Raw genomic sequence first — 16,995 nt, forward strand, 5'->3', positions numbered from 1 at the left:
TTTATTAACCAAATATTTCCTGGATCTTGTAAAGACAGTAAATGTGTACAACTTGGCATTTACATAGAGGTAGATCAGGTTTGATGCAGACAATGCCACGTGGCCCATCCTTCCAGCTCTCACTAATTATAGATTGTTTAAACACAAGCTGTCTGCTCTGCATGACTTCTCTTGTTTTATTCCCAGAGCATCTGATCTGACATTACCACCTTCTGAGTGTGTGCTAGATGAGGATAGGTAGCGGCCTCATCATTTCATCATTCCTTTTTAAATTCAACCCACATCCCCGTACCCCCGCTTTTTTGGGCTAAGGGTAGGAGGATGGTTATTGACCAACTGAATAGCTGCATATCAATGTGTGATATGATACTGGGTATGTTAAACTCATGTAAATCGTTAATTTGTTACATTTTTATATGTGTGATTTTGCGATGATATTTTCAGAGTTATTGGTTTGTCATTATAAAAGTCACAAACACCACAATTTACATACCGCTTATATACATAATATAATGGCATAAATCCAAACAGCAAAAAAAATATGGTATGAGGGTACAGTGCAGACTAATACTGTACCAGATTCCCTTTTTCTATGGGGGTCCAAATGCCGACAGCACAGACCCTTTGATACAATTATTCTGCAATTCATTGCATGGTTATAATTCCTTCATTACATGGTTATAATAGGGTTTTGTGAGAGAACACAGACCCCCGAAATACATTCTTCGCTATATGATGTGGTCAATCATTTGAAATATTCAAAAACAAAATCAAATCATATACATCTTGTATAACAAACTAGCATTAAAGGGAACCGGTCACAGGGACCTAATGTTTCCTAAAGACAGATTGCAGAAGCCTATTACACCTGCATCACAAATAAGCCTTTTGCTTTCTCTGGGCATTTGCATTACAATATAATTATGTGTTCATACTTACCTTTCCCCCTGACAGAATCCACTGTGTAGCCCAAGGGGTTGGGCTTTGGTTTGGATACATTTCAAAAAACATGTGACTTGCCATGCTGCAGACTGCTCAGCTATCAGTGCCCACCTTTGTGCTCCTGTACAGCTCCTCCCTCCTGCTCCTTCATTGAGCTCACAGTGAGTGTGTTGAGCTGACATCAGTGGGAAAGGGAGGAGCTGTATTGGAAGACAAAGGAGGGGGCTGAGAGCTGAGGAGTGAGCAGCACAGACAAGTCATGTGTTTTTTGAAATGCATCCAGACCAAAGCCGAACCTCTGGGATTTAACAGAGCAATTTTGTCAAGGTGTGAGTTAAGTTATATCACAGTGCCAGTGATGACCTTTCAAAAGGATATATTTTCACTATAAAAGACTGCAAATTAGTTTTTAATGTGAGTATTGATCTTTTCTTTCAATTAACCAGATCTCCTAAAGCCCCTTTGAGCCACATAGATGTACTTGTTACAATAGTAACATGGCTCCATATGTGTAGACCCCGGTCAAAGCGAGGATTTCACATTAGGCTAGTGGAATGACCTAAACACTTATTTTGGGGTTTAACAATTCTCTTTTCCACCCATTCATAATTCTGATGGCACATAGGAAGCGTGATAATAGATATACAGGATCATAGGCTCTAACTGGTAAACAGCAGTGTACAACAACAAAGACAAAGAAGTTTATGTGTTTCAGCAGAACAGAACTCCTAAACTTGACATTTTGCTTCCAGGCTGAACAGTTATAGAAAAATGCTGATTTCTGCTGTTTAAAGCTGGAAATTACAGGCAGAATAATACATGAGTTTTATATCATAAGCAAGGACTGCACGCTACTGGGAAAAGGCACACTGATCACTCCAGGACACCAACGTTCAGAACATTAACAGTATAAAAACTGGACAAGCTACACAAAAATAACTATCATGCTATACTGCAGTGTGATCTACTGTGGTGGACAGTCAATATTAACCCTATTACTTTATACAATTGCACTCGTGGCTTTACAAAGTGTAACCATTTCTTCTGCCTTTGCATCCTCAATTATTCGTGAAGGACTTAAATTACTTTATATGTACAATATGGACAGTTTTAGCAGACAAAAAAAATTAAGTAAAACACAGTGGTCAATGCTTTTCAGGAATAACCTAAGAGTGGCAACAAATTTAGTTTACTACTACTACTACTATGACTAAATCACATTGCCTACAACCTTCCTTGTAGATAGCTACATAAATTGTTGCCTATAAACACTGTGTTTTTGCATTAGCGATCTTAGCTGCCCTTAAAACAATATAAAACTAAAATGTATTTTTCTCCTCTGAGCCGATCCAGGGTGGGCCATCAGTTGCAGGATGTAGCCAGAGTGCACTGTCAATGTTACGTTACCGAAGATCCTGTCTACCAACAGAATCCTGAAGTGATAGGAAGAGCCCCTTTACCTATCTTACTATCGTAAAATTAAACAATTTAAAATGTTTGAATGGGAAAGGACACATATGGAACATGCACTCAGGCCTGCCCCTTTTAAAGTAAATCTACCATTTGCTTTTATACATTGTGAACCAAACATACCTTGAGAATGCTGTAGCTACACTGATGCAGAAACATATCTTGTTTAATCCATGAACTGAGTGGTTTTGCTCAAAAAACAATTTTAAAATTCAGGACCTTGGGAAAGCTGGGTTGCATGCAGGCTTCCAACATGAGCACATTACATGGAGCTTCAAGAGCTGCACAGACGGGACTAATCAACCTGAACAGGATGACTCTTACACAGCAGCTGAGGGGATGGTGCAGCTATTGATTACTTCATCCAGTGAATACAGCCTTCTCTGAAGCAGTGCATAATTAGGGTAAGAGAATAAAGCGCCAGAGAAGTCAAAGGAGCTGCAGAGCCTCATTATCATAATTTAATATAGGCGGTCACCTACTTACAGACAACCACTAGTTACAAACAGACCTCTGGATTTTGATATTTTACTGTACTTAAGCCCTATGCTATAATAAACAGCTGTAATAGTTATCAAAGGTGTCTGCAATTAAGATTTATTGTTAATCCTGGTTCTTATGACAATCCAACATTTTTAAATTCCAATTGTCACAGAGACCAAAAAACATTTGGCTGGGGTTCCAATTATAAAATATACTTCCATACACATTCAACAAACCTACAGAACCTATCTTGCACATAATCCAGGGACTGCCTGTAATTGTTTTTTTCAGCAAAACCACAAAACCACAGTTCGGGGATTAAATAAGATATGTTTCTGCATCAGTGTAGCTACATCATTCTCAAGATGTGTTTGGCTTATAATGCATAAAATTAAATGGTAGATATCCTTTAAATACTGCTTAATGTTCTAAAGTGTATTGAAAACTGCTGTATAGTCCACTTACATCTAAACCTTCGCTTCTTTTAAAGATTGACTCTTGAGCATAGCCCTTGTAAACTGCCATGTCCTTTCCATACACATTTCAACATCCGACGTCCCTTCAGCCTGCATCCCTCCTACCATAAATCCATCACTTTGATTGGCTTTCAGAGAAGCAGAATGCATGTTTATGTGGACAGCAAAGGGTCACTATGCTAATTTAATAATCTCTCGATTTTCATAGGACTCAGCAACTCATTTTAAAACACAGCTTTTTCCGATAATCCTACAATAACTGGTTTAATTGATGTAAATATTTATTAGATCTTTGACTTTAACTTTTTTTTTCTCTCAAAGATATCAACATCTGTCGAAACTCCCAAATGCAGAGTTTAGCCTTTTTAACCAGGTTTAGAACGCTAAGCAGGCATTTGTATGAAATGGGATTTACAGAAGCACAGGAGCAGCTTGTCGGAGATTAGAATGGTACTACAGATTTCCTGTCTCCTGTCACCTCCAAGAAAAGTAGAAACCACAAGTGAACATTGCACAAATCAACATAAGAACAATCGGAAAACTAAACGGTGTTCATATTTATGCAACAGGGTTTTTCTTATCTACTGTCTGTATCATTAATACGAGTGTTAGATGGTTGTAAGGTTATAGCTATACAGGTGGTCCCTGGGTTATATATGAGATAGGTTTGTTTTTAAGTTGAATTTGTATGCAAATTGAAACTGGTATATTTTGTAAGTGTAACTATACACAAAGTATTTTCTCGTCCCTGTGACAATAGGATATTCACAATTTTGGGTTTCACTGAAGACACCTTTCATCACTCTTATGTTGATCATTTCACTCTGTGATCAAAGTTCACTAAATTATGAGCATCTAGAGAACTTCACCAAAGGTCCCAGTGAGATCAGTTTGTAACTAGGGGTCATCTGTAAATCGAGTGTTCCCAAGTCGGGGACTGCTTGTTTTGATATTTAAACGTTATTTTAAAGTTTAACATGCTCCTATGAAATAGGTTTTAGGCCAATTGTTGCAACAGTTAATTTTACATTTTTAATTTTAGAAATAAGTGTTGGGGTTTATGTCGGGTAATAATAACATCATACATGTGGCAAAGTAACCTAGCTGTACAAGAGAGACACGACTGTCTGGATTTCTGAAAACCCACTTGAAAATGTTCTTGGAAACATGCACCTACCTTTTCTTTCTTTTGTTTGGCTGCTTCTTCCACAGATAAGAGAGTCTTGTAATAGTTGCTGCGCTCTGCAGTAAAATGGACTTTGGACAGGGCATGTTCCACAAGAGCAATTGACAAGTTGACACCATCTACATGAAGCCATCCAATGAAGTTACCAGCCTTATCCATTGCTTCCACTTCCACCTCCACCTGAAAAAAGGAAAAAAAAACCCCAATTATTATGCTTTAGTTATCACTTGAGATGCCGGTCATTCTTTGTAAAATCATGACCAGAATCCAGAATCTAGGTTTGTTTAAAGATTAGAACAAGTTAAATAGAACCTTGTCTTTAGAAGTTGAAGGGGTATTCCCGTTTCAGCAAATAAATATTGTTTGAATTATGAAAAGTTATACAATTTTCCAATACTATACACTGTATCCATTCCTTACAGTTTTCTAGACCTCTGCTGGCTGCCCTGCCATGGAAAGCTTCATTGTTTATTTATTTCGAGTAGACAGAAATTTGACCATGGTCACACAGATGCACGGCCCATTATAACCCACAGCTCTCATTACTCTGTGACTGTAACAAGCCGCACACCTGTGTAACCTTGGACAGATTTTTGTCCACTGGAAGTACACACAGGAGATTTCTATAGAATGACACCAAGCAGAGATCCAGAAAACCATGAGGCATTGATACAGAAAGTCTATAGGAAAATTGCATGATTCTTCATCATACAAACAACAACATTAAATTGCCAGAATGGGAAAATCCATTTAACTCCACAATCCACTGTTTGAAGTCACATGCAGATGTAGATCATAATGAGTGAGAACAAATAATTTAGAGACCCTCCTCTTTTTTCACTACTGTCCTGATTTGGACATAAAAAATGCATATGAAAACCTGAAACTGTGGAAGCACCGTAAGGATAAACAAGTATTAACCCCTTATCGCCACAGCCCTTTTTCATTTTTGCGTTTTCATTTTACACTCCCCACCTTCAAAAATCGATAACATTTTTATTTTTCCATGTACAGAGCTGTGTGATGGCTTATTTTCTGCGTAACACATTACATTTCAAAATGGTGGTGTTTAGTATTCCATGCCGTGTACTGGGAAGCTGGAAAAAATTCCAAATGCAGTGAAATTGGTTAAAAAAAAACGTATTTGTGCCATATTCTTGTGGGCTTGGTTTTTACGGATTTCACTGTACACCCCAAATGAAATGTCTACTTTATTCTTTGGGTCGGTACGATTACAGGGATAACAAATTTGTATAGGTTTTATAACGTTTTCATACATTTACAAAATGTAAAACCACCTGTACAAAAATTTTGGGGGGGATTTTGCCGTCTTCTGGAGCTTTGGGAGGTGTAGTTTTTTGCGGCTTTTGATGACGTTTACAATGTTATTTTTAGGACTGTATGACCTTTTGATCACCTTTTATAAAAATTTTATTTTTTTAAATGGCAAAAAAGTGCTATTTTGACTTTGGGCCCTATTTTCCATTACGGGGTTAAACGCAGTAAAAAAAGTTATTATATTTTGATAAATTAGACATCGACATGTCTGAAAATGCCCAATGTGTATGATTTTTAATGTTTATTTATATTTATATCAGTTCTATGGAAAGGGGGGTGATTTCAGTTTTTAGGTTTTCTATTCTAATTGGGTTTTTTTATTTTTTTTTATTTTGACTATTTTAACCCTAGGTTGTCTGTACGATCCTATCATATACTGCTATACTACAGTATAGCAGTATATGGGGATTTTACTCCTCATTCATTAAGATGTACTGATAACACATTGTAATGAATAGGTTAACTTGAAGCAGCCTCGGCTCTTCAGAAAACCGTCGGCGATCAGTGGGAAAACACTGCAATATGCAGCAAAGACTTGCCGGCTATGGAGAGGGCTCAGCCCGTGAGCCCTCTCCATGCACCCGCACTCGCCATGTGACGTACTATTATGTCACATGTCGGTAAGGGGTTAATAAGCATAATGAGCATACCTGATGGGTATTTTCAGGTTTCGCGTTAGGGTCTGACCCAGACATATTGCCAGATTGTCTGGCCTAATAGGCAGTAGGGAAAATTGAAGACCTTCGCAACTAGCCATGGCCATGATAGTCCAGGGTGTGTCTACCTTCACACAAATGTGTGCTTTTCTCGTGCGCCCATAAAAATTCATATGTTTGTATATTATCCATGTTTATCTGTACCCACTACCCCCCAACCTCAATTTGATACAAATCATTTAATCTATATTTTGTTTTTTGGAAAGAGGAGAACTTTGTTTGAATATACTCTTACAATGAATGCCATCAAGCATTAATTCTACGCAAAAATGCACACAGTTAGTTTCAGAGCATTTCCAGCAAGAGTACATGGAAACCCAACTTGAAGATATAGTCTCTGTTTAAACACTTCTTCCTTTAAATAAGATCAAGTTACAGGCCAATCCTATCGTTTACTTTATAGACTTGACTTTGTCCTACTGGCCTAGAAAAAAAACTTATATCTACCTATGACAGCTGGGTTCCAGAAGCCAAGGACAATCAATACAGTTAGATTCAAATGCTCATGACATATCAGGAGCTATCGCCCTTGCCACAGATACAGTAAAGCAATTAATCTTTATCCTGTAGCTGCAGAAGCTAAGGAAGACACATGATACAGGGTGAAATAATTAGACAGGAATAACACATGCCAAGATATCCTAATTAATTTGGACCGAGCTAAATGAAAAACCCACTTCAACCTAGGAAGGATTTAAACACTGATCTAGTACCGTATTTTCCTGACTATAAGGCGCACTTAAAAGCCTTGGATTTCCTTGGAAATCCAAAGTGCGCCTTATAGTCCGGTGCGCCCTATATGAGGGCAGCGGACCCTACTTACATAGGTCCCCGCTACCGGAGACAGCAGATCTCCAGCGGGAACTGCAGACCACGCGGCACAAACAACTTCTGCCGCGTGGTCTGCAGTTCCCGCTGGAGATCTGCTGTCTCCGGTAGCGGGGACCTATGTAAGTATGGTCCTCTGCCCTCCTCCACCTCCCCCTCACCTTCCCCGCGTTCCGCGTCTCTTCTCGGCGTCGCGTCCCGTCGGGTCTCCGCTCCGCCCCCGGACCTCCGCCACGCCCCCGACCCTGCGCCTTATAGTCCGATGCGCCTTATATATGGAATTATTACATATATAAGGCGCATCGGACTGTTGCGCCTTATATTCCGGTGCGCCTAATGGCCCGGAAAATACGGTAGGTCACTTCTCGTTTGATATTTTGGCCATGATCTTTTTTTCCATGTTTTTAAATAGTAATGCTGTGAGAATCCGAATGGACCCAATGGACTGAAACCTAGGCTTCAGTTTTTTTTTTTTTTGAAGAAAAAGGTAGTGGTAAAGTTAGTTAATAAAGGCAAACTATTGCATGCATGCAGAGCATGACTTTCCTTTCCTTATAATGGTGCAATATGATAACTTGACAATTGCTATAAAGCAGGTAAAAGTTACGTTGTACTTAGTGTCTTACATTGTACTAATGGTTTTAGCCTTGTTAGTAACAGTGGCAGCGTCTATAGCGTATTACTAATTATAGCAACATACAAGGTGGAAAACTATAGCTTTTAAGAAATGTCAATATCCAACAAAATATCTCCAAGCTGTGACATTTCAGAATTGTGATTATGCCACAGCAAAGATCGATAACTGCTTAGATTTCTTCCAAAGTGTTTCATAGTTGCAAACTGTAAAATAATCTTAAATATATTCTTAAGCTTTCTTTTTTGTCACCTTAGTATTTATAACATATACACATAATATAGTCTTCGCTCCTTGCTCAGGTGTTTCTCCCGTTGAGAACTGAGCATCTAAGGGCTCAGTGATTTTCATGAGCCATTGTTTTCTTTGCGTGTTGCTACAGTTTTTCCCACTGATCCATTGTCAATGAAAACATTTTTAGAACCCGCCATATATTTTTCCATACAAGAGGATCAAGCAAGACTATAGCAGTCAATAAGTCAGCTAAAAAAAAAAAATTATGACACATTAGCTTTTTCAGTGATGACGATGGGGAACTTTGGTTTCTAACCAAAGTTTAAAGTAAAGGGATGTGGACGCAAAACTGAAAGCATGCAATTAAAGGCAATGGGACTAGTTATCACAGTCTAGTAAACTAGAATGTCCGTGAGGATCAGGTCAGACCATCTGACTAGTAACATCTCACCCCATGTAATGAAATCTTTTATATTCATAGAAAATATGAAGCATTCAGGAGTTAGAAATAATCTCAACCTGAGTGTGGTAGCATGTCCGAGCGGTCTAAAGTGCTGGATTAAGAAATTATCTCAACCCTATTATCATTTAGGAGTTTAGGAACACAAACATTGAAAAATAAATTCATCCACCTACAATATGACATTAACTGAAATGCCCAATTATCCTAAACAAACAACAAACCGAAGGTGGAATGTGTGAATATGCGGATACATACCCAAGTGCGATAAATAAGTAGGTACTATAAAGGAACATTCTGAAGGTTTTTCTGTTGCCCTAAATAAATGTTTTGGAGCATTATTTATGAATAAACCTCAGAAAAAAAATCTAAAAGAGACAATAAGAGTCATGTAAACTGAGCGACTGACAATTTTCCCTGTAAGAGTGTGTGTGAGTGTAAGCAGGACACACTGTCTTTCCTGGGAGACCCATCAGGGATCTCCTGTTGTAATTCATATAAAACTTATGTAACAATGCGCTCATGTTCCCTTCCATCAAATTCACCTGTATGACAGGACAGTAAAATTCACCTGTCAGATCCATTTTATTTTATTTATTTATTTTTTAACTACACAGGTTGACAGTCAGGGAAACTTTTCTTACATATGAAATCAGTTTGCCGAGTAACACATAACACGGATGCTTTGGTGAGACAGGTTCAGTCTTTTCCACTTGAAAAGGAGAAAACATTTAAAATTGATGCAAATACATTACAATATTTTATATTATATTTCTCTGCTGCTCTAAGCTGAGGGTTCCAACATCTCCGATAATTCTAAGATTAGGGCTCATGTCATATTACCACACAGTTCTGTATGGTTCTGCCTAATAAGGCAGCAATAAAGTAGCCTCTGCTGTACCTCCCTAATGATTTCAGTTTTATACAGTGGTTTCCTTTCTGCTGTATTTCATACATATACATATATATACACACACACACATACATATATATACATATACACACACATATATAAATATATATACCGTATATACTCGTGTATAAGCCGAGTTTTTCAGCACAAAAAATGTGCTGAAAAACCTAATCTCGGCTTATACACGAGTTAATAAAAAAAACCATGAGTTAATAATAAAAAAATAAAAAAAATTAATACTCACCCTCCGGCTCCCGGTCCTCGGCGGCGGCTCCTGGTCCTCGGCGGCAGCTCCCGATCCTCTGCGGCGGCTTCTCTCTTCGATCTTCACGTGCCGGCAGTCGCGTCCATGCGACTTGCCGGCGGGCGCACAATATGATGTAGCGGTGTCGCCGCTGATGACGTCATCAGCGGCGACACCGCCGCATCGCACTGTGCGTCCGCTGGCAAGTCGCATGGACGCGACTGCCGGCACGTGAAGATCGAAGAGAGAAGCCGCCACAATGGATCGGGAGCTGCCGCCGCCCAGGACCAGGGGCCGCCGCCGAGGACCGGGAGCCGCCACTTCAAATCAAAGGTGAGTATCGTCGGAGGGTGAGTATTAAGTTTATTTTTTTATTATACTGAGGGCAGGCTGTATACTTCATGGGGGCAGGCTGTATACTTCATGGGGGCAGGCTGTATACTTCATGGGGGCAGGCTGTATACTTCATGGGGGCAGGCTGTATACTTCATGGGGGCAGGCTGTATACTTCATGGGGGCAGGCTGTATACTTCATGGGGGCAGGCTGATTGTATACTACTTGGGACAGGCTGTATACTACAGGGGGCTAGCTGGCTGTATACTACACCCTCGGCTTATACTCGAGTCAATAGGTTTTCCCATTTTTTGTGGTAAAATTAGGGGTCTCTGCTTATACTCGGGTCGGCTTATACTCGAGTATATACGGTATATTTTATTATCTCCAATTGAAAAAGGTCATTGTATGTTTCATTTCAAGGAATGAGAATTGTAAAGCAAAAAAAAAAAAGGTACAAAATAACCAAGAATGCTGAATTTTAGCTATTTGTTTTAACTTTCTAAAGTCGCTTTCCAGTCCATAATAAAAGGTATATCAGTATGATTGCTGCATTTGCCCAAAATATGACTTATTGAAAAGAGAAAAAATGCAGGAAACCTCCGTCAGGGTGCATTCACGCGTTAAGTTTTTCAGATGCATTTTTTGATGACTGAAGTAGGAGTGGAGTGAACAAAGAGGTGGAGCAGCTTCTCTCAATGAAATATTCTCAACCATTATGATCCACACCCTCCAACCTCCAATGTACAGACCCCCAGAGTCTGCCACCGCTGTTATTGAGTGCCAAAGTTGAAAATGGCACTTTTTTGCCATTTTGAAAATTTTTTATAAAAAGTGACCAAAAGGTTGTACAGTCCTAAAAATGGTAGCAATGAAAACGTCATCAAAAGTCACACAAAATGACACCACCCACAGCTCCGTACACCAAAGTATAAAAAGTTATTAGCGTCAGAATATGGCATAAAAAAAAAATAATTTGTACAGGAGGTTTTAATTTTTGTAAATGTATGAAACATTATAAATCCTATACAAATTTGGTATAACCGTGAACGTACCGACCCAAAGAATAAAGTAGACATGTCATTTGGGGCGCACAGTGAAAGTTGTAAAAATCTAAGCCCGCAAGAAAACATCGCAAATGCGGTTTTTCACCATTTTCACTGCATTTGGAATTGTTTTCCCGCTTCCCAGTACACAGCATATAATATTAAATACTGTCACTATAAAGTGCAATTTGTCACACAGAAAACAAGCCGTCACATAGCTCTTTACACATAAAAAATAAAAAAAGTTAGATTTTTTTTAAGGTGGGAAGTGAAAAATGGAAACAAAAAAAACTTCTATTTGCTGCAAAAATCCAGAAACAACATGTCCATCTGGAACCATCTTCCTACCTTTCTTCCAACTCGCTCTTTGACAAACTACATTCTGGTTTCCAACCCAATCACTCCACTGAGACTGCTTGGACCAAAGTCTCTAATGACCTACTGTCTGCCAAAGCAAAACACCATCTGCTCTCTTCCTTCTTGATCTGTTCTCCGCCTGTGACACTGTTTACCTTTCTCTCCTGCTGCTAACCCTATGTTCTTTTACATACATAGGGATAACAAAGTGAGATGGCGCCCTATATGGTAGACCAACGTATATCAATATACCGTCACTGCACCTCAGGTTGGTTTTTACCTTAAACATTCTTATTAGATATCCTTAAGAGCATCCCTTGTAATGGCTGCCGGACAGTCGACCGTGTGTGCTCAGCCGAGAAAGGTTTGGCTAGTTCAATGTTGAAACTGCTAGTGGGTTGTGACCGGAACAGCACCAGAGGATAATAGGAAATGTTAGTAAGGTCCATACTGTGATTTGTTTGGTTAATTAATGTATTAATTCATAAATTAACGCTAACCAAGTCAGTATGGACCATTAACATTCCTTACTATCCCCTGGCACCGTTCCATTCACAACATCTATGTTCTTCAGCATCAATGATCTGGCCTCTCTTCAGGATCACCTCATATCTCTCCAACTGGACTTTCAGTGTCTATCAATCTCATACTACCTCTTCACCTCACACTCTCTCCGTTGGACAGCTAATTAAGTCCAATGGCTTTCAATAGCACTTTTATGCGGATGACAAACAAATCTATATTTCTGGCCCAGCCATTTCCCCCTCTTCTAACCAGAGTGTCTATCAGCCATATCCTCCTCCTTCTCTTCCAGTTTTATAAAACTTAACATGGACTAAACAGAAATCATAATCTTTCCTCCACCTGACACATCCCTCCCACCAGAACTAACTCAATTTATGGCTCTACAGTCTTCCCAGTTCCTAAAGTCCGCTGCCTTGGCGTAATCTTTGACACTGCCTCATCCTTTAAGCCTCCCATACAGGCCCTTACTACAACTTGCCGCCTCTATCTTAAGAACATCTCTCACATTCAATCTTTCCTCAATCCAGTGTCTACAAAATTGCTAGCCCATACCCTGAACATCTCCTGCTTGGACAACTGCAATATTCTTCTCTGCGGTCAGCCAATAGCACTCTACACAATCTATTCTCACAACTGTATCCTGGACTTCTTTCCTACATCTCCCATACGCTCTACCTAAATAAGTTAGATTGCCCCCCCCCCCTTTCCAATATTTCAAACATGACCTGCAAACCCACCTGTTCAGGATCACCTACAATACACAATAACTGAACTGCTCTGCTCCCTCACCTTCTGTTCTCCATCTACCCTCCCATATAGATTTTAAACCCTCAAGGGCAGGGTCCTCCTTCCACTTGTTCCAGATGTCTGTAGTTTTTGAAGTTGCTCTTGCATTTGTTCTTGTTAATGTAATGTATGTGAATTGCTTATTGCTTGTACAGCTCCATGGAATAACTGCTCTGTAAATAAATAATAAATAGTGCATGGCAATTCGGAAACCACACCAATCTCAAGTTTAAAAAGACAACCTAAACTGTAAACACCAGAACTGATAGTTTGGAATTATATCTGTGAAAAGCTGTATTTTTGTTACTAAAATTGAATTAGAGAATGTGTTATTTTGTTATCCTGAGTATATTTAAGAATCTTGCCTTCGTAGCAATACCCCTTTAAGATATCCAGTCTGTGTCACGGTCACAGTCAGTCTTACTAACTGCAGTCTTGGCAATACAAAACTGCAGACAGAGTGAGGCAGGAGTCCTGGAGAGCTGTATAACCATACCTTTGTATGTGTTGTTGTTAGCAGCAGGACTGTAAAAATTGCACCTATAATCCTGGATTGTAGCTGGACTTGGAGCACTAGAGAACTGTCCTGCAGCTCATGTGCTGTGAATTGCCCACATTGAACTACTCTACAACATAGACAAATGTTGGCGGAATGGTGGCTGAGTGAGGAGCACTTCAACCTTGCAGCACTGGGGACCTGGGTTCGAATCACATCTGCAAAGAGTTTGTATGTTCTCTCCGTGTTTGCGTGCGTTTCCTCCCACACTCCAAAAACCTACTGTTAAGTTGTTTAGATTGTGAGCCCCATGGGGACAGGGACCAATTTGACTTGCTTTGTGCTGCGCTGCGTAATCTGTGTGTGCTATATAAATAAAGAATTACCGTATTATTATTAAATGTATGGCTGCAGATATCCACAGTTCTTCTACCTTATATTGTTTGCAGCTCTGTATTGTCAAAACTGCTGGTGGACTCCCTATAGGCGGCAGCAGCGCCTTCCAAAAAGCTGCTGTAGGAGACTGCACAGGGAAGGTTTTCCATATTAACTCCTTCATGTACTCATCAAGTGGAAACACACAGGCTTTACACATTGTTGTACTTTGCAGCCAAGGCGCCGTATATGTACATCTAACACTATAATGGTAAAGTCCTCTGCCATTAAAATAAAAATGGAAATGTCATTTTTTCAGCATGATCGGAATGAAGTGACAAGAAGTAAAAGGATAATCTCTGCCAAAGCACTTAAAGCAAGGCGGTGAGAAAAACATTCAAAAATACGGTGGCTGAGTGAGTAGCACTTCTGCCTTGCAGCACTGGGGTCCTGGGTTCGAATCCCACCCAGATCAACATCTGCAAAGAGTTTGTATGTTCTCTTCGTGTTTGCGTGGGTTTCCTCCGGGTACTCCGGTTTCCTCCCACACTTCAAAACATACTGTTAGGTTGTTTAGCTTGTGAGCCCCATGGGGACAGGGACCAATTTGAAATGCTTGTGCAGCGCTGCGTAATCTGTGTGCGCTATATAAATAAAGAATTATTATTATTATTAAAATATGTTTATTAATGACTACAGTGCTGCTATATATTCTATTTGCACATAACCTATCCATATAGCATGTTTATAGTCCCCAAGACATTGGCCAACTTGAAACCTATATATTCTATGAACTGTGGCTCCTAGAAACACATTGTAATGAATCTCCTCATTAATACAGAACTTGCCCATATCCCAGATTCAAAACATAAAAAACAAAAACAATTGCTAAAAGGCAGCTACATGTAGCAAGTATCCATTATACAAGACAAAAGAGCAGGTGTCGGCACAGGCAACATGTATTACCGAGCAGATTTGATTTGCAGCAAGTCATTCCATTTTCTCGTTGGCCCGGACTAGAACAAGGAGCTGCCATGATGAACCATGCCTATTCTGTCCTCAACACTTCTGCCTGACATTAGCTGTGGATTCTGCTGCTTCAGTAAATAATCCTCTCATAAAACCTTGAAACAGAGCACTTTTCCTGACAACTCCCTGAATTATGCAACTTTTGTGTCTTGCCAAAGCTGAAAGAATAAATAAAATAAATTACTTCATAAAATAAATTGTAGCTGGACTAGAAATATGGCCTGTAGCTGCAGTAAATCGCCAAGATTCAGGGCAGGTGGGGGGCGACCTTCAGATGATACTTCCCCACACACACTTTTAATTTGTCTTATTGTTTATGAAAAATGAATGTACCGGTGAGAAAAATTAATCATTGGAGGAGTAAATGTGTATTGTTTTTCCATTATAGATTCAGGCTTCAGTGATGGGCTCAGGTACATGTAAAGAAGACAATTTCTAAATGATAAACTTGCATTGAGGGTTTTCTGGGGGAAAGTGGAGGGGTTGTGTTAACATGTGCCCCTAAACCAAAAAAATTACCAAGAGAGGTAAAGCCTCCCATCACTTTAAATGTTCCCTTATTTTCAGATAAATGTATTTCACTATTACTAATACACTTAATACAGATTTTTATAGCTCTGCCAATGCACATGTCTACTCAAGCAAATAAGACAGGACTATGATTTTTGTAGGCTAGTAAAACTGGAAATGGCAAGCACAAACGAGAGACGCCTGTCTTGAGACACATCTGTCTTGTACATGTGTGTGATTATTAATGCATAAAAGGTGTTTCCCACCCGTAGAATAGGTCATCAACACCAGATTGGCGGAATTCCGACCCCTGACCAACAGATTGCAGTTCATCAATATCTTGCACGATATAGTGAAGACATGATGGTTCAAAGTATAGTACGAACTGGGGCATCTTACAAAAGGAGATCCAGTGAAGGCACACACTCCAGAAAGCTAGCTGAGCATTCATGTGGATTACGTACTTTTCACTTCTAAAATCAAGAGAGATACACAATTGTATGGCCAACATAAACTTTGTGTATCCACTAGGTTTCCATGAATGTACTTGCATATGTTCCCTAATGTACTGCTTCAGATAAGTGCAATTATGGTGCAAACAAACTTTAAAATTATTTAGGCATGTTCCTTCTGTATTTGGTTGGGACATTCTGGAATACAGTAGCATGCTAAATTATTTCACATATATGGCGCCATCACACAGAGGCCAGCCTTTATGCTATCAAACAGTTTCATGTGCTGTTAATGGAAATGTTCTGCTTTATTTACCAAATGCTAATAAATAGTGAGCGCATTTCTTCTAATGAGGATATCATTTTGAAGGCAATGAGAAGATGATGGCATTCATTTGTTTCATGGTATGTCTACAACGATGGTGAACAATCTATGCCAGGTGAAACCCTAAGGTAATGTAGCACAATGTCAATGAAATGCAGAAGTAAACATCAGCCTTCCAGTATAAAGAGAGCGGTTGTGGTTATTATACAGCCAGCATTATTTAGACAGATTTAATTCCCACCCATTAGCAGCATAAGTTACAATGAGAAACACGTGTTGACTCCCATGCCCACATTGATTTTCCGGTATGCAGTCAGTCACTGTGTGGGGGGTCCAAAGAAATTGGGTGCCCAGATTGTCCAAGAGTCCTTGCAGCGTGTACAAAGCTTGTTACAAATAAATACAGTTAAATCAAATAAAAATCTCCATGTCCCAGAGCACAGCATCACCTGCTCTAACCAATGCTGCCCTCAAGAGCACTGTAATATCTTCCATTATTTGCGGTCACTCAAGACAAAATAGTAGCAGAGAATATCCAAAATTCCACAGGGGTTCTCTGGCTTTTGTGCATACTTCATTCACTACACATGTACTTTTACCTACATCTGGATGAAGGTGTCGGGAAAGATACTGGAACAGTAGAAAGAATTCTGACCACTGCTGGAGTCAACTAAGCATCAACACAACTGTATAGTAATTTTATATATTAGAGACATCACTCAGCCATTGAGAACTAAACATCTATATTGGACGTTTTATTTCTACATCTGGACTAACCTGTTGTTATTCATTGTGACCTTTTTTATCATGTATCTCATGCAGGGGCAGTTTCAGGT

At 39.4% G+C, this 16,995-nt stretch overlaps 1 protein-coding gene across 2 annotated transcripts in view; it reads right to left on the reverse strand.

Moving 5' to 3' along the window:
- The window catches only part of SND1 (staphylococcal nuclease and tudor domain containing 1), a 402,857-nt gene that overhangs the window by 82,169 nt on the left and 303,693 nt on the right, over positions 1 to 16,995 (reverse strand). For both annotated transcript variants that reach the window (XM_072147568.1, XM_072147569.1), the window contains exon 17: positions 4,549 to 4,737. In XM_072147568.1, coding sequence (XP_072003669.1) covers positions 4,549 to 4,737 — 189 coding nt within the window. The remainder of the gene's footprint in view (positions 1 to 4,548; positions 4,738 to 16,995) is intronic.

This window comes from Engystomops pustulosus, chromosome 4 (genome assembly GCF_040894005.1).
Source record: "Engystomops pustulosus chromosome 4, aEngPut4.maternal, whole genome shotgun sequence".
NCBI lineage: Eukaryota > Metazoa > Chordata > Amphibia > Anura > Leptodactylidae > Engystomops > Engystomops pustulosus.